Below are 21,744 nucleotides of genomic sequence, written 5' to 3' on the forward strand. Positions count from 1 at the left end.
CATGCAATAAAGTGGGAGGAGTGATACAGAGGTTTAGCCCATGAGCTGCTGTTGGACAGCAAAGCCACAGCCAGTAGGCACCCACAGGTGGGCTTCTGGCACAGACACAGTGGCAGAGGGGCTTTGGGCATCGTCACACTTGCCCAGCTGGCCTGGGGACAGGGTGCTGGCTGTCACCTCCCAGAGGGTGTTACTTTGCACCCTGCTCCGTAACTTCTCCCTGCCATTCTAAGCAGAGGAAACCACCACCGACAGACAGTTTCCTCCCAGCAACTTTCTAAGTAGCGGGGCGGCTGTCGCCATCGCCCGGCAGATCCTACCACCACCCCTCTGGGAGAGGATCCACGCACAGCGGATTGCCATGGGCCTGGCACCGTGCCTGGCAGCTGCCTTCCTCTTTCTCTTCCTCCTGGGTGAGTGCCCTGCACAGTGGCTGGAGCTTTCTTGGAAGTGTTGTGGGGAAAGCAGAGCACAGGGGGCTCAGCCAGTGCTGCTCTGGCTCAGTGGCCATGGGAAGAGGTGCATCAGCATGTGCTCCTTTTGCACTGTGTTTCCACTCCAAAACGAGAGCCCAAAGCCTAGGAGGGTTTTTGGTGAGGGGATGTGCACATCCTCGTTGAGTGGCTGATTGGGGTGTGGAGGGTGTTACCTTGCTCCCTTTCCACTGGGAAGGAATTTCTGAAGGTTTCCTAGGCAGTGCCGTCACCAGCTCTCTTCCCTGGGCATCACGGTTGGTTTTTTGACTCAGGCCTGTGTCCTGTGGGCAATCTGCTTGGTGTGCATGCCGAGCACCAGACAGAGTGAGTGTCACCACTGGGAGCTATGCAGAAGGGGAGGGTCTGTGGGTGGCAATCCCCAGACCCTCTGCAAGCAGAAATGGAGGGGGGCTCTTGATGCTTCCTGGTGCCCCCTGTCTTCAGAGGAGCTCTTGCTGACCCCCTCTCCTGTGTCCTCCTCCGTTTCTGCCTATGGAGCATCCCTGAAGCAGGCAGGCTGCTGCTGACCTCCCCTGTCCCATGTCCCTCAGCTTCTGCGTTGCATGTCCTACTCTGGCAGTGATCAGCTCTGCACCCCTGCTCCCTTTCCCCCCCAGTTTGTGCAGGACCTGAGAGCTGAGCCCTCTTAATTTTAACACACCACAAGCTTCCTCCAGTGATCTCAGCCTGGTTGCTGCTGGTTGAGAGGCTCTTCAGGCATGAACGGGCTCGGCAGCCCTCTGGCCATGATGCTCTGATCTCTGTTGTGTGACCCCCAGTGTGGCAGGAGACAAGAAAGCTCAGGGCTCTGTTGTTACAAGACTTGTTCTTGTGATTGTACCCCTACAAACACCGTGTGTGCTGACAGGTCTGACCACTAGCCAGCGGGCAGTGACTGTCCAGAAGGGGCCTCTCTACCGCGTGAGGGGGTCCCACGTCACCCTGTGGTGCAAGGTGAGCGGCTACCAGGGCCCGGCGGAGCAGAACTTCCAGTGGTCCATCTACCTGCCCTCGGCCCCCGAGCGGGAGGTGCAGATCGTCAGCACCGTGGACCCCTCCTTCCCCTACGCCATCTACACGCAGCGCGTGCGCAGCCAGGGCATCTTCGTGGAGCGGCTGCAGGGGGACGCCGTCCTGCTGCACATCACCGAGCTGCAGGAGCGCGACGCCGGCGAGTACGAGTGCCACACGCCCAACACCGACGAGAGGTACTTCGGCAGCTACAGCGCCAAGACCAACCTCTCAGGTGGGTCCTGAATGAGAGCCATGCTCCCTGTGGGGCAGGTTTCTACAGAAGTGGTCATCTGTCAGAGGGACAGCTGGGGAAAGGGGCAATTAATGGGGCTGAGGTAGGTATGTCCAGATATCCCCTTGCATATTCTCTGGTTATTGCCTCCCAGCCAGGGCAAGGGAAGGGAAAGGAGGCCTCTGCTCTCCCATGGCCTGACTTCAGCTCCTGACACAGACACAGTATGTCAGAGCTAAGCCCTTAGGAAGGCAGGAGTTTCCAGGCTCTGCACATTAACTGTTGTTGTCTTCTCAGGTCAGGGTTTGGGAATTGTCCCAAGTGGGATACTCACAGATGGAAGGAGGTAGCAGCTCTTGCAGACTGCTGGGGAGGGAAGGCAATGGGGTGGAGAGACAGAGGGAAAGGCCCTACTGTGAGCCCACCAAGTCTACACGGTGGTATGGTACTTCCACTTGGTGTTCAGCCCTGTTGTCTCCTGTACCTTGGTGTCGCACCAGTCTACATTTGGGATAGCGGGGGGATGGATTTTAATCTCCTTGGCATTGCTTAATTAATACTGGCTGTAGTTTGACTGAAGATGGCACTGCAAAGAGATTCTCTGTTTTCGTGTTTGCTGAGGTTTTAGTCACTTCATACCTCAACATAAGCGGCTGGAAGCCTTGTCAGTCAGCTACAGAAGGTATTTCTCCTATGCTGTCGGATCCCGTAGGCCCTGGTCACAGTTTCTTGGGAGTTGTCCTATGCAGGGACAGGAGCTGGACTCAGTGACTCCTGTGGGTCCCTTTCAAATCAGGATATTCCATGGTTTTCTGTTTCTCCCGCATGCTCAGTGATTGCAGACACCCTCCTGGCTTCCATGGCTCCTCAGGCCCTCACCCTCTCCGAAGGGGATGCGGTGGAGCTCACCTGTGAGGTGTCCACGTCCACTGACCAGCACACCCATCTCTCAGTTGGCTGGTTCCTTCTTCAGGGAGCAGGAGAGCACCGCGCCAAGGAGGTCCTCACCCTCTCCAAGGACTTCATCCTGAAGCCAGGTCCCTCTTATGAGCAGAGGTTTCTGGAGGGCAGTGTGGGGCTGAACAAGGTTGGGAACACCACGTACAAGCTCTTTATCAGGGGAGTGGAGCCATCCGACCAGGGGCAGCTGTACTGCGAGGCAGCTGAGTGGATTGAGGATCCTGATGAGACGTGGAAGGACATCTCCCGCAAGCAAACAGAGAGGACTTCACTGGCAGTTGTGAGCCAGGGTAAGGCCTTGCAAACTCACATGTCGGCTCCAACTCCCTTGTGCGTTCAAGGCTCTACAACAGCAGATTTCAGTGCCCCTTCACCTGCCTCTGCTGCAGCCCAGAGACACGCTGGGCACTGGGGGGGGGGGCTGGGCTGGGCTCAGGGCCACGGCAGTCCCTGACTTATGAGCTCTTGGTGCTTCATGCTTTGGCTGTTCATGCAGCCAAATCTCCAATGCCAGCAGCAAGCCCAACCTCACAGACCATGCAAGGTGTTAGCAGAGGGTGCAGCGTGTGCCTGCAGCAGCCTGGCTCCTTGGCAGTGCTAAACTCCAGTGTTTGGCAAACAGTGTTGTTACACTGCCTCGAGGCTCTCGTGGCCTTAATAAAGTGCACCCCAGTCAGCTGCTTGCCACTGTGCCTCAGCCACAGGCACGGAGCGACACTGGGGTGCACTGCATGTGCTGCTGCATGGCTCTTGTTGGGGGTGGCTTGTCTGTCCCTGCTGCCACCAGCCCGCTCGTTTCCAGAGCAACTGGTGCTGCTGTTTATCAGGCCATTCCTCTGAGCACCCTGCCTGCCATCCCTCCTGCCACAAGCCTTTGCTGGCTGTGGTCCCTCCCTCTGCTCTTCCCCCATACTTCCCTCTGCTCTTCCCCCCGTACTTCAAGGTATGCTTTACCTCGAAGCAGCCAGGACAAGGCTGTGGCTAGCTGGTGTCCTTTAACATAGTGTGCAGTGAAATGGTAGCAAATCTCCCATTGAGAGCTTGCCTGTGGAGGTGGTGTACCCTGTCCCCACACCTCAGGGCGGGTGGAGGAGGCTACAGAGCAGAGCTGGGGCAGTAAGGGGAACTGATGTCTCGTGGGAGGCTGGTGAGTCAGAGCAGGAAACCAAAGAAACAGATGGGTGAGAACTAAGCACTCCCTACGTGGCTCAGGGGAGCAAGGTATCAGGAGGAGGGGGAGTGAAGTGTGTTCTCTTGTCAGAATCTGTTTCCTGGAACCTGTCTGACTGGCAGAGCTTTATTCCCCTCATTGTGCACTGTTTGCAGCAAAGCCTTTCCAAGCCTGCTGCTGCTTGGGGAGCAATGGCAGTCAATGCACTTCCTTGCATCCACTTGTTGGAGAGGGCTTGTCATGATTGGAAGTGTGTGACTTCAGGCATCAGTGCCTCGGGATGGTTTAGAAATAGAGAAACCTTGTCAGAATTTGGAATTTGCCCTGTGGTAACTGTTAAAGGTAGAAGGGAGTGATGGTGGTGAGAGGGCATTATGGTGGCAGTATTGGGGCTGCTGGTACTGCCATGGAGGGACAGCAGTGGGCGTGCAAGCCCTCAAATCTGCAGGGCTGGTTTCTTCCTCCAGCACCCAGTGGCGGAGCCCAGGCTGCAGGGCTGAGCACCCCATCACACCGAGAGCCAGCGACCACTCTGACCATGGCTAACTGCTCCATTGGTTTCTATAAACTCTCCAGCAAATATTTAGGAATGCCACACATATCTGCAGCAGCTGGGATTCCTGTTTGCAAACTGTTTATGAGCCAGTGTTTAAATTCACAGGGTACTCTGCTTTCAATAAACTATTTTAGCCCTTCCAGTTGTGGTGTGGGAGCTGCTCTGTTTTACTTCCAAAGCATGTAACCTTTCCCTTGTTTCGAGACTCAGGGGGCACCACAGTGACCCAGGGAGACAGAGTGGTATGAGCCAGGGAATCGGGGCTCAGTCCTACCTCCAGGTTTTTGGCCATGCCAGTGCTTTGTGGGGTCATGGCACAGGGTTTTGGGGTACCCAGAGTGTCTCCTGCTTGCAGCCACTGTCCAGCCAGGCTGATGCCAGGAACCAACCGGGGGCTTTGACTGCCCAGCAAGGGAGGTGAATGGTGTCATGGGATGCAGAGATGGGGTCCTTACCTCAGACACAGCTGACTGCCCAGGAGGGTCTGCCAAGGGGAAGATGACTTTAGGTTCCCCCTGTCACTGCCCTCTTTGCTCAGCACCTACTGCTAACTGGTATGGGGGGCAGGATCCACCTCATCTTGCTTCCTTCCTACCTCCCCATGCTGTGACAAGTCTTGACATTTCTGCTTTCTGTAGGAACTTAACCCAAATCCTCTCCAGCTTGGAGAGCATCTCTTGCCCACAACCCACAGGAGCCACTGGGAGCTGCAGCATGCAGGACCAGCCACAGCAGACTCAGACAAGCCAGCCCTTCATTCACCTTTTTCCACCACAAGCAGCAGAGTTAAAACCACCACTGTGATAAAACCCCTTTGTGCCCCTTTTTGGCTTACAGGGTAGGTGTTCCATGAGGTAAAACAGCTCCAGGAGCTCCAGAGCAGCACCTGCAAAAGCTGATGCCTCTGAGTTAGGGCAGCCCTCAGTTCAGATGCCTGAGCTGAGCAGGGGGTGTCTGTGGCCCAAGGCTGTCCCAGTGAATGCTCTGCTCTGTTGGGTTTAGCTGTTCTTAAGGGGGGAACCCAGCTCCGCAGGGCTCTGGCACTTCCTCCATCTGTGACTGCTGCTTAGTGCCTGGAGCTGGCAACCCTCTCTCCAGGGGCAAAGTTTTCCATCCTGATCACTTTTCTCATGAAAGAAAACGTTTCAACGGAGAATTCCCTCCTGTTGCCCTCTGAAAGGCTGCTGGTGCTGCCAGGGAGGAAGGAAGCAGGGCTACCCATCACTCTCCTTGTTTTTGATTGCCCACAGGCAGAGACCTCTCCGTGGACATCACTGCTGCTGAACGCTCCCTTTCTGAAGGGGACACCTTGCAGCTAAATTGTGTGGTGGGAGCCCCAAAGAGCAGCAGCAGGCACTTTAAAGTGCTTTGGCTCCTCAACAGTGTGGAAGTGGCCATGGTTGACCACCATGGGGTATTTATTTGGGAGGAAGAATACAAGGAGAGAGCCAAGCTGGGGCAGCTCCGAGGATTCAAGCAGAGCAATACAGTTTATGTCCTCACCATCTCTGAGGTGAGGCTGAAGGACAAGGGTACTTACCAGTGCTCTGTGTCGGAAATGAAGACTCCTGGAGACCCTTACAGCATCCAGACCAATGTGTCATCAGGCATACAAGTCAACGTGAAGCCAGTAGGTGAGTAAATCCTAACAGCTGCTCTTCTGGGTCCTGTCTGCAGGATCCTTGACTGGGGAATGCTTTAGGTCTGCCCTGATCTTGACAGGGGCAGTAAGAGTGCAAATATGCCAAAGTTTTTGATAGATAATGGGAAAAGCATTTGCTTTAGCAAATATTAGCCTAACAGACACAGTGGCTGTCAACAAAGTGTAAACCTTTAGCTCAGTCTCTTCGCAGTAAGTTTTGGGGCAAAACTTAGGTAGAATTCTGAGGAGTCTGAGTCCTCCTGTGCCTTTGATGCTGAAAACTGTGGGCAACATCTGTTGCTACGTCTGAAAATCACAAGAAAACCCAGCAGAGCAGGTATGTCTCGGGAGGAGGATCATTGCCACTTCCATCAGGGTACTCTCCCTGTCTTGGACGGATGATTTGTGAGAAACCACTCTAAGAAAAGTTTGTAGGAGGCTCTTGGTTTCCTTGTCATAGCTAGATAATGGTTGTTCTGATGTAGCTGGGACTCTGTTTCTTAACTAATTCTTTATATATCAATGTCCCAAGAAAGATATTGAACAGAAAAAACCCAAACCAAAACAAAAAACCCACAGCCACAAAGCCTTCTCCAAACTTACAGGAAAAGGCCGGTTGAAAATTTCAGACAATTCCCCAACTCCTTTCCTTTCCCAATGTCAAGATTTATCCAGCAGTTCCATTTAATGCTGCAGTACCTCTGGCTTTTCCTAAGGAGCACGACATCCCCCCCAACGTGGTAACTGTTGTTTGCAGAGAGCCACATGCGCCTGTCTGTGTCCACCAGCACCCCATGGATCACAGTGGGAGACTCGCTGATCCTCCACTGTGAGGTGCAGGGAGCCACCGGCCCCGTGTCCGTGCAGTGGTGGCACCTGCTACCGCAGCACCCAGGGCACAGGGTGCTGGTGGCCGCCATGGAGCAGGACGGCACCCTGAGCCTGGGCAGTGCCTACCAGGATGGCCAGACTCGGGGGAGCCTTCGGCTGGAGAAGGACACCTCTGGCACTTTCACCCTGGTGATCCCCAGCACGCTGGACGAGGATGATGGTGGGCAGTACAGGTGTGAAGCAACGCAGTGGCCCCGAGGCTGGAACTGGACAGAGAAGGGGGAGGCAGCAGTGACAGTCAGCTCCATGGGTAAGTTCAGCCACCCCTATTTATGGGCTGGAGGCAGTGATTGAGGAGTGGGTGGATGCATCTCAGTAGGACATGGGCCTGCTGTGCACTGAGCTCTGCTGTTGCTGCAGGGTGACCTAGGGCTGATCACTTGGCCCTGCATGGCTTCCCCATTTCTAGCAGGATGCTAGAGTCATCCATGGGATGTTTTCGGAGAGACCAGTGGGAGACAACAGCTGAAATGCTGAGAGACCTGACGGGCACTATCTTGCTCGGCAGGTCTTTCTGTTGCCTTAAGCCAAAATACAAAATAACTGTTCTAGAAGCACAATTACTCACAGTAATTAAGTTCAACAAAGCTACTCGCTGAGTTGTCTGGTGGTGTTTGTCAGAGATACAATCCTGGTGTGCTGGCCTCTGACTGCTTCTCCTGCCCTCTTGTCTGAGTGCAGAGCTGCTAATCTCCATGGTGTGCAGTGCCCACATCCTTTCTTCTTGGCTGCCTTTATGGAGAGGCAGCTTTTGGCTGTCATTTAATGTGGTTTTACTTTCTTGTTGCTGGGCTGGGTGCCTGAGAGCACCAGTCAGGCCACAGGAATTGTTCAGCTTTTGTGGAGGGCACAGGGAAGCAGCAAACAGGACAGCAGCATCAGCGGAGTATCCCTGGCTCCTCTGGTGTGGCACGGGGGAGCTTTGATGAGAGGGTACTGAGGGTTTTCTGGGAAACTGGGGGTGGGGAAGTGGGAGATAGGAGAGGGCCAGGGGCTGCATGGGGCTGGCAGAGCACAGTGCAACTAAGTGGAGAGTGGCAGTGGCAGAGGAGCAGCAGCACTGCTGCTGCCACGGCCCTGCAGTGCCTGGGGCAGTGGGGACAGGGCTGTGTGAGAAGGGTGGCAGTGAGGTGGCACAGGGTAGGACTTCTGTCCCGACACCAAGGGCTCTCTCCTCCTGAGCAGGTCTCGGTCTGCATGCCACGCTGAGGAGCCGAATTGCCACCATCAGACACGGGCAGAGTTTTGAACTCTTCTGCCAAGTGAACGCCAGCTACACCCTGGAGAACGTGCCAGCGTCTGTGCGGTGGCTTTTCCAGCCCAGCCCCGCCGGTCCCTTCCACGAGCTGGTCCGGGTCGTTCCCAGCGGCACTGTGGTCTGGGGGACTGCGCAGCCACACTTCCAGGGGAAAGCCCAGCTGTCGAAGGCTGACACCTCCTTCAGGCTGCACATCCACAGTGCCTTGCCTGCCGACGAGGGGACATACCAGTGTGAGGTGGACGTCTGGAGGAGGAACACCCTGCCCCTGGGGCAGCCAGCAGCCAGCACCAGGTCCAATGTCGTGGGAATAAAGGTGGTGCTGCCAGGTGAGCAGAGCCTTCAGCAGAGGTCTCTCCTGCAACTTTAAATCCATCAAACATGACCCAGGGCAACCAGGGCCACTGATGTCTGAGGTATCCCCAGCGGGGTCATCTCCCAGGGCTGAAGGAGATGGTGCTGCCTGTTCTGTTGCTTCCTCAGCACCTGACAAAACCTTGCAGGAAAATTTGGTGTTGGCAAGTGGCAATACCTATTTGTTTGCAGATCATGCCAAGCATACGGGGATCAGCCTTGCCACTAGGATTTTAAGCCTGGTTTCTGGAAAGAAGGAGTGCCCCCCAAGAAGCCCAGCTGAATGTTAGGGGTGCGAGGTGCACCCCATGATGTGGGCTCTGGGAGGCAGAGAGAGACCAGCCCCTGAAGCTGATGCTGGGATATGGCTGTGTTTCCTGACCAGAATAGTCAAGGTTTTTCTGAGAAAGCACCATGGCTCTCTGCCGGGCTGGGAGCCAGCACTGAGGGTCGGGGTGCCAGGGACTCCGTGGGGAGGTATCTCCTGCCAGGCATGGCTGGGCTGCCCTGCCCAGGGTTCCCTTTTATGGCCACCCCTGCAGGCAGGGTCTGCGCTGTCATCTCTCCTGCCAGCATCCCGATGGGAGCCTCGTCCTCTTATGGAAGAGAGATGTTGCAAACAGACCTCAGCCCCCCGGCCATCCTGCTTCCTGCCCCTGGCAGCACCAGGGTGTCAGTGTGCCCTGCTCACAGCTGGGGCTGCTGCAGGGACTGCAGGGTTTGTCCTGGCCAAAGCCTCTGAGCCTGTGGAGGCAGGTGTGAGAATATGGGTTGGTTTATTTCTTTTTGCCCTCGTGTCTGTTCTGCCAGCCAAGGAGAGTTCTCGCTCTTTTTTTCATGCATCAAGTGCTCCTTCCTCTAAAATCCTTGGATTTTTGGAATCACAACCCAGTGAACTGAAATTATGCATTTTTCATGTTTTTTAACTGATGGGTTTGCTGTGCCGTAAGTGAATATATTTCCTTCCCTGTCTGGGCCCTTTGCTCTAGTGCTCTCTCCTGTTCCACTGCTACTCTTTCCTCACCCCTGTGGAGCTGACTGCTGGGATGCTCTGTGTGACACCTGAGCTCCAGCCAGCTGGGGCAGGGTAGCACTGAGGCGAGGGGTGATGATAATCAGCATCTCTGAGCACACATCTCTAGTGTAAATGGCATTAGGATGAGCAGGTGTAACTGCAGAGCATCTACACAGAGGAGATGGTAGCAGCAAGAGACTACAACATTTGGCTCCAAACGTATTGCAGCTGTTGTTGGATACTGAGACACTGTAAAGAGGGTGGGAGCTGGGAGAGGGTGATGCACAGGGGGAGGTTGCTGCTGGCTCTAGTGCCATCTCTCTCAGAAAGGCAGCACGAGCCAGTGAAGGATGTTTGGGAAGGTAGAGAAGTCTGGGGAGGGAGATGACTCAGGAAGCAATAGGGTGAGGCGAAGCTGCAGAAAATGAAGCTGCAAATCATGAAAATCACCAGCCTGCTTCTTCTCATGTAGAACCTCATAGCTGAAGCCTGCTGAGATACTGGAGTTCTTGACTTTTTGCTTCAGCACTTTGTTTACTACTTGATGTCAGTCGGTACTTTAGGAGCTTACATGCTGCTGTGGTCTATGGATCATCTTCAGATGGGGGGGGACACCCATGAAAGATTATAACAGGCAGGGAAGGAGGACAGATCTTCTCCATTTCCAATTTCTTGGGTGGGGTCTCATCATTATTGTTCCATGAATCTATCAGTGCAGCTGCCTGCTGTGGCTTCCCTCACACTGGAGTGAGCTGCAGGGTTTTTTTCGCCTCGTGTCCCTCAGGCCAGCAGCCCACATGGGCCATGCCCTTCTGTCTGCTCCACTGCTACTGGGCCAGGCAGAAAACAAAGCATCAGCAGGCACGGGTCACAGGGAGATGGGCAGCGAGATGCTTGGCTTGGTTAATTAAATTGAAAATGAAAGGGAAAACAGCACCATGGCTTTATGTGAGAAAGGCAGAGGCAGGCAGCTGTTCTGCCTTTTTGTTAATTGATCTTTAGCAGCAGAGAGAGGAGATCGGGAGCTAAAACAAAGGGGCTTTGCAGCAAGTGCTCTGCTTCCTCTTGAGGTGATCTCTGAGAGTGTAACCACAATTCTACTCATCAAAATGAAGTGCTCAAAGCAGTGGTTCCTGTGCCTCCTCTCTGCACTCCAGTAGCTTTTCCTTCTCTGGAGCATTTTCTGCCCCAGCACGTGTCAGGCCAGGCCGTGCTCAAGCAAGACCCTACCTGCCCCTCGTCCCCTGGCAGTTCACTGACTGGCTGAGTGGTATCCTCGGTACGGAGCAGATGAAGTTAAAAATTAAGTGTCTTATTTTTTCCAGTGTGATCAGTTCACCTGTCACAGAAACATAGGATGGTGGAGATTGGCAGGGACCTCTGGAAGTCACCTGGTCCAACTCCCTGTGCAAGCAGGGCCACCTAGAGCAGGCTGCCCAGAGCCATCTCCAGATGGCTTTTGACTACCTCCAGTGTGCCCCTCCGAAGATTTGTGCTTCCATAGAGCCAGCTCTGGGATGGGTATGGTTTTACATACTGCAGTTTAAGACCAACTTCCATCTAGTTCCCAGGTGTGCTCAAGTCTGTGTGATTTTTGTGGTGGATCTGATGAATTTGCACAGCGTCCTAATTAGGGTGACTGCTGTCCCTTCTCTTCTGCTTTTTGCCCATACCTGTTTCTTCAGAGCAGCAAATGTGCACTGTGAAATGCAGGTCAGCACTTTGATCCCTTGGAAGCATCCACCTCCCAGACATCCTCGTGAGTGTTGCTGTGGAAATCCAAACCACTGAAGTGAGGCAATAAGTGGATACTGGGTCTTGTGCAAGTCCCTCTGAGGAGGGAACTGTCAACCTTTTGGTGAAAATGTGGTTGACAAAGGAGGAAGAGCAATGGGGTACAAAAAACAGCATAAGCACGGAGATTTTGTTGACAGATTTTACATAGAGGCAGAGGCCTTACAGGGATGTAGAGAGCCATTGGCTGGGATATTTTGCTTTGACCAGTCTCAAGAGAGGCAGTGAAGGCCTCTGAAGTGGATTGCTTGAGTTTTGAGAAGAAATGCTTGAAGGAAGGGGAAATATGCAAGCTTTCCCCCGCAGTGTCCCTCTTCCCCCTCAGCCCCTGTGGGAGAAGCCACAGCTCCCTCCTGTCCCAAAGCCCTCTCCACAACCTGCTGCCATCACATCCCTTGGGAAGGTGCTGTGGAGGAGAGTGCCCTCCTGAGCCTGTGGCCAAGGCTGGGGGTCTGGGACATTCTGAGGGACCATCTCAGTGTGTCCTCTGTTGCCTGTCCCCAAACCAGCACCCAGGGGCTGAGCTTAAGGGAGCTCAGTTGTCCCCAGCCTCTGTGGCAGAGGGTGTCCTGCTGCTCAGCTCATATGCAAGGAAAGTGCTAAGAATGGAAACTCAGGCTGCAGTCCCTTAAAACCGTGATGGTGTCTCCTGAGTTATTTCTGCCTACCCAAGGGTGGATACCTGTGTGTAATCCCTCCCCTGACTGTTGACTTCATCTGACAGAGGTGGGGTCTCAGAGTGGAGGGGGGGGGGTGGAGGAGAAACGCAGGTAGTTGGAACACCTTTAAAGATATGGATTTGCAGCCTTTTCACTGCTGGAGGAGAGGTTCCAACAACAGGTGATGTGCTGTGGGAAGAGGGTCCCTCAAACCAGGAGCAGCACAGACACAGCAGGACCAGCAGTGCCTGCTGGCGGGGGGCAGAGCTGCAGGCAGCACCACAGCTCCACTCTCCTCAACTGCACAGCTCTGAAACATCACTGGGTGTGAACACAGAGGTGTACAGGACTCTGTCACGTGGTTTTGGATTAATAACCACAGCAAACACCTGAGATGGCAACTGTTAGTGAAATCCACATGGGCTCTGTAGTCTTCTCTGCGATAAAAGACATTTGTTCACAGTCTCCAAAGCCGTGGGTGGGTTTTGTCACATATGTGTGAGCCTGCTGATGGAAGCAGTGGTAGACAGATACATTTGCTTCAGACAGAGGCTTTGCCTCCAAGCTCCAACACAATGGTTGCCTCAGTCCCCCATTCCTGCTCCGTGGTCTCCAAGGCACTTCCTCTGCTAGTCTCCTTCCCAGTGACACCCAGCTGTGATTCCCTGCCATTGTTCAAACAAGGGTGTGTGGATTTGCTCTTTCCCTCCTTCCTCCACCCCTCTGCTCCAGCATCCCCTAATGAGTCTTTGTTCTCTGTGCACCCTCTTCCTCCCTCCTCTTTCAGTGTGTTTCTCTCAGGACAGCTTTATTCCTCTTCTTGCCAGTATCCCTGTATTGGCAGCTGCATCTGGCATGATTGTTTTGTTTCTCCATTTTAGAAAGCAAGCTTCAGGTTGCTACGGAAGACAGCTCTGTGGAAATTGCCAGCAGCAACACAGCCATTGAGTGCAGGATTGTGTTTGCCCAGAAAAATTCGCAGTTTGCTGTTACCTGGTACCGCCTCCCTCCTCTGGCAGATGCAACCCCCTTGCAAATCATCAGGGCCAACTACAGTAGCATACTGGAATATGGGTCTAAATTCAGCTCTCCTGAACAAAAGTCCCGGTTCCTGAGCCAGAGGGTGTCCAGCAGCGTATTCCAGCTGCAGATTCTGTCTGCAGACTTCAGGGACGAGGGCAGGTACTATTGTGTGGTGGAGGAATGGCTCTGGCTGGTGGATGGCTGGTACAAGCTCGGAGAGGGAGCATCAGGAAGGACCACGGTGAAGTTCAAACCCCCAGGTGAGCAGGTGTTATCCCTTGTACAGGTACTGCTGGAGAAGGTTGGATCAATGTTTGACAGGCCCCTGCCAGGCCTCTCCTAAGCTGGCAGGGCTTAGGAAAAGCAGCAGCTCCTGCATTGGATCTGAGGCTTAGGGATGCAGGAGTTGTCAGTGCCTCTCAAAGGGAAATTAGGAAGATTTACCACATCCTCCCAAACCAACCAAGCTGCTATTTTTGCTACTGGTAGATGTAGTCAAATGCTTCATAACAAAAGTGAATTGTGGCCTTTTTCTTTTCCCTCCAACACCTGGTGCACTTGGTTGGTTGTACAGTGCTGTAATAGAGAAGCTGCCCTTTGCTGGTACTCCTGAGCATCCTGAAGGAAAACACTTGGATTTCCTTACCCTGCAGCACATTGCTGCTAAGAAACAAGACTGAAGGTTCAGCTGCTCTCACCTTAATCACTGCACCACTGGGGTGCATGGTGGGTCTCCCTGGCTCAGTTCTTCCCTTTCTCAGCCTCACTCCAGCCCTAAATAAAGTGGATCAGAGAATTTCAGCTTCCTAAATAGCTTTTGGTCCAAAGGATGCCTTTATCACTTATTTGGAGGGGGTAGGGAGTATTACAGCACAGGGGGCAGAGATGATGGGGAAGGTGGAGACACGATGCCCCAGGGAGAATGAGCCACAGGAGCAAGGGGCTTGTGGGTGTCCTGCAGAGGCTCCCACAAAGGCCATTCCAATCCCTCACACTTTGCTCCAGAAGGTTTCTATCAGCCTGTGGGTGCAGGCAGAAGTATTTCTCCGGCAGTACAACACCACAACATCTCTTTCTGCTTGCACCCTACCCCAGAGCACGGGCTGCAGATGGAGAGAACCAACCACAGCCTCTCTGCGAGGGAGGGCGAGGAGGTGGCTCTGCCCTGCCGGCTGCAGGGGGCCCAGCTGCCCGGCACGCTGCTCTCGGCCACCTGGTTCCAGGTGAAGAGCAGTGGCCCTGCCAGTGCCCTGCTGACCCTCCGCTACGATGGCACCATGGAGTACCCCCAGGAGCGCCTGGCTGGGAGGCTGTACCTCCGCCGCCCCTCCGCTGGCGACTTCAGCCTGACGCTGAGCAGTGTGGAGATGGGAGATGCCGGGGCGTATTACTGCCAGCTGCAGCAATGGCAGCAGCAGAGCGAGGGGAAGGACTGGGCTCTGCAAGCCTCTGCGTGCTCGGGGTACACCCAGCTCACCACCATCCCGCCAGGTAACTCTGCTGGGTGCCAGCGGCTGCTCGCCCTGCATGGCTCGTCTCCCCATAGCCATGCTGGGACCAGAACCTTAAATGTTTTGGGGGGAAAATTCTTGGTGGGAATTTCATGGCAAGTCTGTCTCCAGCGAGGTCTCTAAAAACAGCCTCTGTTCTCTTTGGGGTGAGTTGGGTGTGCATGGTGGGTGCAAAGGTAGGACTGGATTCTGCATGCACAAGCTTAAATAAATAAAAGCAAAGGTTTCAGTCAGGTGCACGCAGTGTCTCTAGGAAGGTAATAGGCAGGAATTGTTGCTGTTTTGGGAAAATAGGAGGCTCAGATGACCCATGTGGAGGAAAAAATATAAACTGTGAAATCAATCATGATGCACCCAGCTGAGAGGATCTTGCAGTCATACTCATGCCTTCAGCTGTGGAGCTGCCATGCCTGAGGCCAGCCTGGGTGCCTACATGGGTTATGGCTTCTGCAGCAATCCCTGGTGCTGACCAGCATGGAAAAGGTGACCCTGCAGAGCCCTCCCCAGTGCCTGCTACTCCCACAGCCAGGCACTGAGCCTGCTCTCATGACTTTGCACCTACAGCAGAGCTAATCTGGATTTAATTGCACAGAGAGGGACTGACAGCACTTCATCCCCCCTGCTGTTGTGTTACTGCTGTTGTCCATCACAGCTCCCTCTAGCACTCAGATTTCTCCTTCATCAGCTCCCTCTGTCTCTTGTTACCCATTACTGATGGAGTAACTATTGCTAAGATTGCTCAGTAACTGCTAGTAAATTCTCCTCCAATTTTTGAATAAGTGTTTTTGCCAAGTGGTTTTCATGGTTTTCAGAAAAGGCAAAAGATTAGCTGGGTTGTTTTTCCTTCTCCCTCTCTTTCTAATATTTTTTTTCTTTTTGGAGGGGTGCCCATGTGTGTGCATGTCTGTTCCTCCAGTGATGCAGTTATCTTTGAAGTACCTAGCAGCCTCCACCTCAGCTGGGGAGCTGTTCTGCAGGAGCTTCCAGGGATGAGGATGGTGCTCACAGCTGCCTGTGGCTCAGTGTGGATGAGATACCATAGCAGATGAGCAGTAATGAGGACGGGCAGGTGTCTGGTGGGGACAGGGACCTCTTGATCTGGTTTCCTTTGCTTTCCTCTTGTCCTTTCTTGCTCAGTGGTGCAGCCTCTGACAGACTTCTACCTCACCCTGCCGTCCCTGGTGTCAGGCAGGAACCCAGAGGGGTGAAAGGTGTGTTGCTTTTCCTTACTGAGCCCAGTCTGGAATGGGTTAGGTAAAGAACTGTGCAGTTTCTGTTGGGATATTTCAGATGAACAAGACAAGACCTTATCTGACCTCCCCAGACAAGAAATTGAGGCAAATTACCTGGTTTCTCTCCCCCTTCTCCTCAGGTAGCCTGTAAGAATTCTTAAAAATTGGTAGCTGTTGAAGATTGAGGGAAAAGTGTTAAGAAAATGGAACTTAGAGAAACAGTAGGAGAGAGAAACTCAAACTAGCTTGGGGGCTCATTTTTTCTTTCTCTTTTCCTTCAGAGTCAACTGTTTTGTCCAGGATCTGCTCATCCCCATCACTGCTGAACTTCATATTATACTTACCACTGGTTCTGATCCTTCTCCTGGCCCTTGCTGTCTTCTGCTGTTACTGCAAATTCAGGAAAAGCAAGAAGGGCAACATCACAGGAAGCCAGCTGATGGAACTGGAAGGGGATGGAGAGGTCAAGAAAACTTAGCTGGTCTGTAGAGGCAGATGCAACTTGGAGCAGCAGAGCTGGACAGCTGAGGAGGACTGAGTACTTGCAGAGGGGCTTTTTATTGTTTTGTGGTAGCTCTTGCAATAAATCCTTGAAATTGTGTGTTTGCTTTTGATGGAATGAAGCAGCTTTGGAATTACTAAGCAAATAGGGTTTTCATAACAAGTGTTCCTGTCTTTTAGGTTAGGTACTCACCCATTTCCCACTCTGCTCATTGTGGTATATTTGGGATCCTTGCAGTGTGTATCTCCTACTGTGGATGGAAGTGGTGTTATTCCTCTGCAGGAATTAGAGGAAAAAACAGCTCTTTCTGCACTGTCTCACAAAAGTACCACATTTCTACTATTTTTGGCCATCTTGACAAAATCTATGTGGTATCCAGGCTAAAAACCAGTGGTAGAGCTGGAAATGGAATATTGGTGTCCCATTTAGGTCATCACCCTTGCCTTTGCCCACCCTTTGCTGGGAAGCTCTTGGACACTGCTGTTTTCACATTCTGAGAGTGCCTGTGCCCAAAGATCATCATCTCCAAAATAAAATGGGTCTTCATCACAAAATCTGTCACAGGAACATGAGGAATGAGAAAGGCTGGCTGGGTCTGAAGAAGGTCCAGAGCAGAGGAATTGCAGCCATCCACAAAAAGCCAAATTCTGTTGACCCAGTAAAAGACTCACATGGAGTCTTGGATCCCAGAAGAAAGTTGTGGACACCAAACCATCTCGGAGATGAGTGAACAAACTTTCCAGCTCCTTCCTTTGCTTTCTGCTGTAGAAGACAGCATCCAGCCCCTGGTACCTGGGCTGTCTGTGGGTCAGGAAGCTGCACAGCTGGGACCTGGTATTAGGCACATCCAGGTTGTCCCATGTAATAAAAAAGCCACGTGTGTGTTTGTGGGGCAGCTCCTCTATACTCTGGAATCCAGCTTGGGCTCACCTTTTCAAGGCTGAGGAACTCTGCTACCTGAAGAGAGGCTGGCATAGAAGAAAGGAGATTTCTATCCAGTCCCTGTAAGCCAAGGGATACTCAACCCCTAATTGTGCAAAATGGGATGTGGTCCCAGGGAGTAAGGTTCAGGTATCAGAGCAACACTTTGAGCACTATCCTCAGACCAAAGTAGCTTTCTAGAAACCACAGCAGACATTTATGAACCTGCTTCCTGTGACCACAGAGAAATTAGGAGACACCATAGCCCCTCCAGATGATGTGTTCTTTCACTTTCTCTGCAATTATGAAAGCTGCCTGACTATATCCTGAAGAACAGGATAGGTACTTCAGCCCCTTGAAAATGCAGTTTTTGCACACATCTGAAGACTGCTGCTCCTGCTTCCCTGTTCAGCCACCTCTGTCTGGGCTGGCTGGTTCCAGCTTGCTCAGTCTTTCCCTGCAGGATGTTTTCTGGACCCCGTGCAGCTTTTCCCTTTGCTGCCTTGACCCTGTCTGCCTCTCCCACAGCGTGAGTGCTCAGAGCTGCACGTGGGGCTCTCTGCAGAGGTTTCCCCCCTGCCTTGTGGGTTATGCCCCGTTTACACATCCCAGTTGGATGTTCGGTTTTCTCTGTGTGCGTGTGATGGCGCGGCACCGTTTGTGCTTGGCTCGTGATCGTCAGGCTCCTCTCCTGCAGCTTTGCTGTCTAGCGAGTTGTGTCTCCCCTCTGAGTTCAGGCTGTTGACTTTTCCTATCTAACTGAAGCCCCGTTTGCATGGGGGTGTTGAACAGCTTTCTGCACCAGTTTGCGGAAGATCCTGCTGTCTGTCTGAGCCCTGTCTCGGTAAAGCTTCAACTCATGGGCCAGTTTCAGTCTGTTTGACAGAGAAGCAGATGCTCCCAGGATATTCAACTCCTACAAGTTTCATGGAGGGGTAGGTGGATGAAGGAGAGGAGACAGGCGAGTTTTCCCACCAAGGGGAAAGGCTGCACCTGGCTTGTGCTTAGGGGATATGGAAAGGAGATGAAGGTGTGCTAGGCATGGGAAAGCAAAGGAGGAACTGCTTTTGACTATCAACTGTTAACAGTAATTCTGTGCATATAGCTTATCTGCTGATTTTGTGCTGTTCATCCATGTTTTCATTTGGATTGTTTCCTTAGCTTGCCCAAGAATACCTCAGGAGCCTACTCCACAAACCTTGGTAAAGTCAAGAATATATGATGCCTGCTGCTTATCCCTTCCCACAAGGTTTTCAGTCTTGTTGCACGGGAGATAGATAGGTCTGCTTTGGCTTTGTTCAAACAAACAAAAAAGTTGTGGGTTTTTTTTTCTTGCATTCTTTTTACTACTTTTAAATACGTTGCCCCTGTACCTCCCTGGGAATTACAGTTAAAAAGATGGTGTTCATTTCCACTTCTTTTTAAACATAATTTTGCCCTATTCCTCTCACTTGGTGTCTCAGACCTCCTCAGATATTGCCACAGCAAACTACTAGCAGATGGCTTGACAGCCCATTCCTTACATGGCTTAGGATGAACATCATCAAGATGATCTTTCTAGTCAAAAATCTGAATTACTGAGGCTGCTATTCATTACCAGAGTGCTGGGGACAGCCCCTACCCTGCTGTAGGAGTCACATGTGTGGGTCAGTCTCCAAAAGCTGTGTGAGCTCTGAGTGGCCTGGCTGGGTTTGGTGCATCCCATAGGCTCGTGCTGTCCCCCTCACTCAGCCACCTCAGCAGCCCCTGGCAGGTCTGTGGAGGCATCTTTCCTGCCATCTGATCTGCACACAAAAAGCTGCAGACTGCTGCAACATGAGATTTTTGCATCTGGTGGACTGGGGGAAAAAGGTAGGCAGAGGGAGGTTTCTCCATCAACAGGGCACTTTATTCTTCTGTCCCATTTTTGCTCAGTTAAGCAGAGCCCCATGTAAGTAGCAACTTTCTGTCCATGCAGGTGTAGACAGTTTAATTTAAGTTTGTAAGTGTGTCTAGGGCCTTGATGAAAGGTCTGCAAGGAGAATGTGTGGTTTTGCAGTGGTGGGGCTTTTTCCTCTTTATTTTTTTTTCCCTGGCTTTGCTGGGTCACCACCAAACCTTTCAGCTGTGTTTTTAAGATTTATTTTTTTCCATGAGAGAACTTGGAAAGAGTTGTAACTTATCACAGCAAAAGCTCTAAAACAGTCCTATTTTTAAAGAGAACAATTCTGTCAGCTGAGGTAAATGTATGAGAGGGAGAGAGATGTGTGTGCTTGGTGGGTCAGGGAGAGGGTGTTGCTTTTGCTGCTGGGGCTCTTGACCACTCTTACCCACCCCCATCACCACCTTTTGTTCAAATCTAGCCTGTGATATACATTAGAACAGCTGATAAAAGATATATTTAGCTGTTACAGCCATTCCCCACCTGAAGGGGAGAAAACAATGCAGCAGCACAGCAGTGCCCCTGCTGCACCCTGTCCCTGACATGTGTCTGTGCCCAGGGAATGAATGTCCTGTGTGAGGGCAGCATGTGACAGGGAGATCCAGGGTCATTTCACAGGTTTAAAGCAGTTTAAAAGGGTTACAGGGCAATGCAGAGCTTGGTCCATGAGGAATTAATCCACTGGGAAGCGCTTGCACGGGGCTTTAAAAACAGAAGTGCTGTATTGTGTGTGGAAGGTTTTCATAGGAAGGTGTGGAAACTGTAAGGCAAGGGGAGAGCAGCACAGCACTGCCTCCCAGGCAAGCCAGCACACTCCTGCAGCTTGGATGGATGATGTGAGGGCGGGATGGATGGGAATATAACCCCTGCATTGCATATCCTTCCTGGAATGCTCCTGTGGCACCTGTCTTCGGGCAGGAGTAAGGCCCGCGCTCAGTGATTTATCCAACATGCAGTGGGACAAAGGATCATACTAGTCACTCTCACCTGCACTGAGGACCTTTTTTGGTGAGGAGGGAGGGTGGGCCATGAGCTGGTTGCTGTGCAGGAGTGGTGGGAAGTGATTTGCAAGCAAGGAGATGGTTTGTGGCTGATGTCTCAGGGTCTCCTGGCCTGCCCTGCTCCTCTGGAGCAGAGGGCACAGGAGCAGCGTGCTGTCCTGGACTGCCAGGGCAAGGCTGCTGAGGAAGGTTGCCAAACTTTCAATAAATTATTCCAAACAAATGACCTGGAGTTCTCCTGGGATGCTCCCTCTCAAGCAGCATCTCTTCATTACTTCCTATGAACTTTTGAGTTGGTTTTGAAATTTGACATTCAGTTTTCTTCCTGTGAGAAAACATTTAAAAACTGATGCTTTTCCTGGTCTTAAAATCAAGAGTCATACACGGTTAGAAGGGGAAAAGGGATTTTACCTTGGTATTTATTGTAAGGATCCTTAGGTGTACATGTCCAGGTCATGTGCATCGAGATGCACCCCACCGAGTCTATCTCTGTCTCCCCCCAACATTGGGTATAACATTACAGGTGTTACTAATTAGCATATCTATCAAAGATTCCCCAATGAGAGGCTCAAGTGAGCCCCCCTCCCCAAGGAACCTTCCCCTGGATGGTTCTATCTTGGTTTACAGAATATGTTCTGGAGAGGACCTTGGGGTCTGGGGCACACTGATCCCTAACTACGAAGCTTCTAAAATGTTTAGTCTCTTAGCTTGACAAACAAGTCCAAGAATGTAGGCAAAAAGCACTAGGAATACAAAAGTTGTAAAAAGGTATAACAGGGATATAAAAGAAAAGGCAAAAATCTTCATGGCATCAAAACTGGAAATAAAAGAAGCAGTTTTGATATGTGCTTTGGTCTCACTTGATGCCATTTTTCATTCTGGCTTGTTCCTGCAGCCCCTGCTTGTTTCATGTGTCTTTGGCCTTGGTCTTCGGCACCTCAGACAAAGCAGAACTGCTCACAGAACTCTGATCCTTCCTTAACCATTAAGAAACTGCTGCACTGGATCTGCCTGCTGCTGGGTTTTTTGGTCCTTCTCAAATCATCTGCTCTTCCCTCTTTTCTTCCAGCAGATAATATGGCATTACAGTTATAATTACTGTTACAGTTGCAGTAACACCTAATGGCAGTTGCACAGGGCAGGAAAGGATTAAGGCTTCACAGGGCAGAAGAAGTACAGCTGTGAGGCTCGAGGTGGGAAGGATGCATGAGAGGTGGTAGTGTGGTATATGGCTCAGCTTGCTGCCACAGCAGGCAAGAGGGACCAACTCGGTGTCCTTTTAGCCAGCGGCACTCACCAGAAAAGATTCTGGTTGTGATGGGATAGGACTGACACTTAATGGTCCCCTGCTTGCTTGGGTATTTTAAAAAAAGCCCAAAGAAATAAAAATCCTTTCATGGGCATCGTTTAAACCAAACACAAGAGTATTTCCCTAGCAGCTTCTATTTGGAAATGCGAACTGGAAAGCAAAGTTCAGATGCTCCTTACTTCTGCAATCTGGACAGGAAGCAGAATACCACAAGCCACAAATTCAAGCATGTGCTCATCTGGGCTCTCTTACTTTTATTCATTCATTGCATTTTTTTCCTGTGTGTTTCTAAGGAGAGTTAA

General features: G+C 51.9%; 1 protein-coding gene across 1 annotated transcript; it reads left to right on the top strand.

The window, feature by feature from the left end:
- Positions 1–301: 301 nt before the first annotated feature.
- CD101 (CD101 molecule) lies at positions 302–16,266 on the top strand (the record flags this gene model as incomplete). The annotated part of the gene is made up of 9 exons (XM_082277418.1): positions 302–413; positions 1,345–1,722; positions 2,556–2,972; positions 5,660–6,043; positions 6,809–7,192; positions 8,128–8,529; positions 12,904–13,305; positions 14,141–14,536; positions 16,070–16,266. Exons 1-9 carry the CDS (start codon positions 362–364, stop codon positions 16,264–16,266), a joined length of 3,012 nt encoding a protein of 1,003 aa, XP_082133544.1. The 5' UTR covers positions 302–361.
- Positions 16,267–21,744: the final 5,478 nt, after the last annotated feature.

Source organism: Coloeus monedula (assembly GCF_965178545.1).
Source record: "Coloeus monedula genome assembly, chromosome: 3".
NCBI classification, from domain to species: Eukaryota; Metazoa; Chordata; class Aves; order Passeriformes; family Corvidae; genus Coloeus; species Coloeus monedula.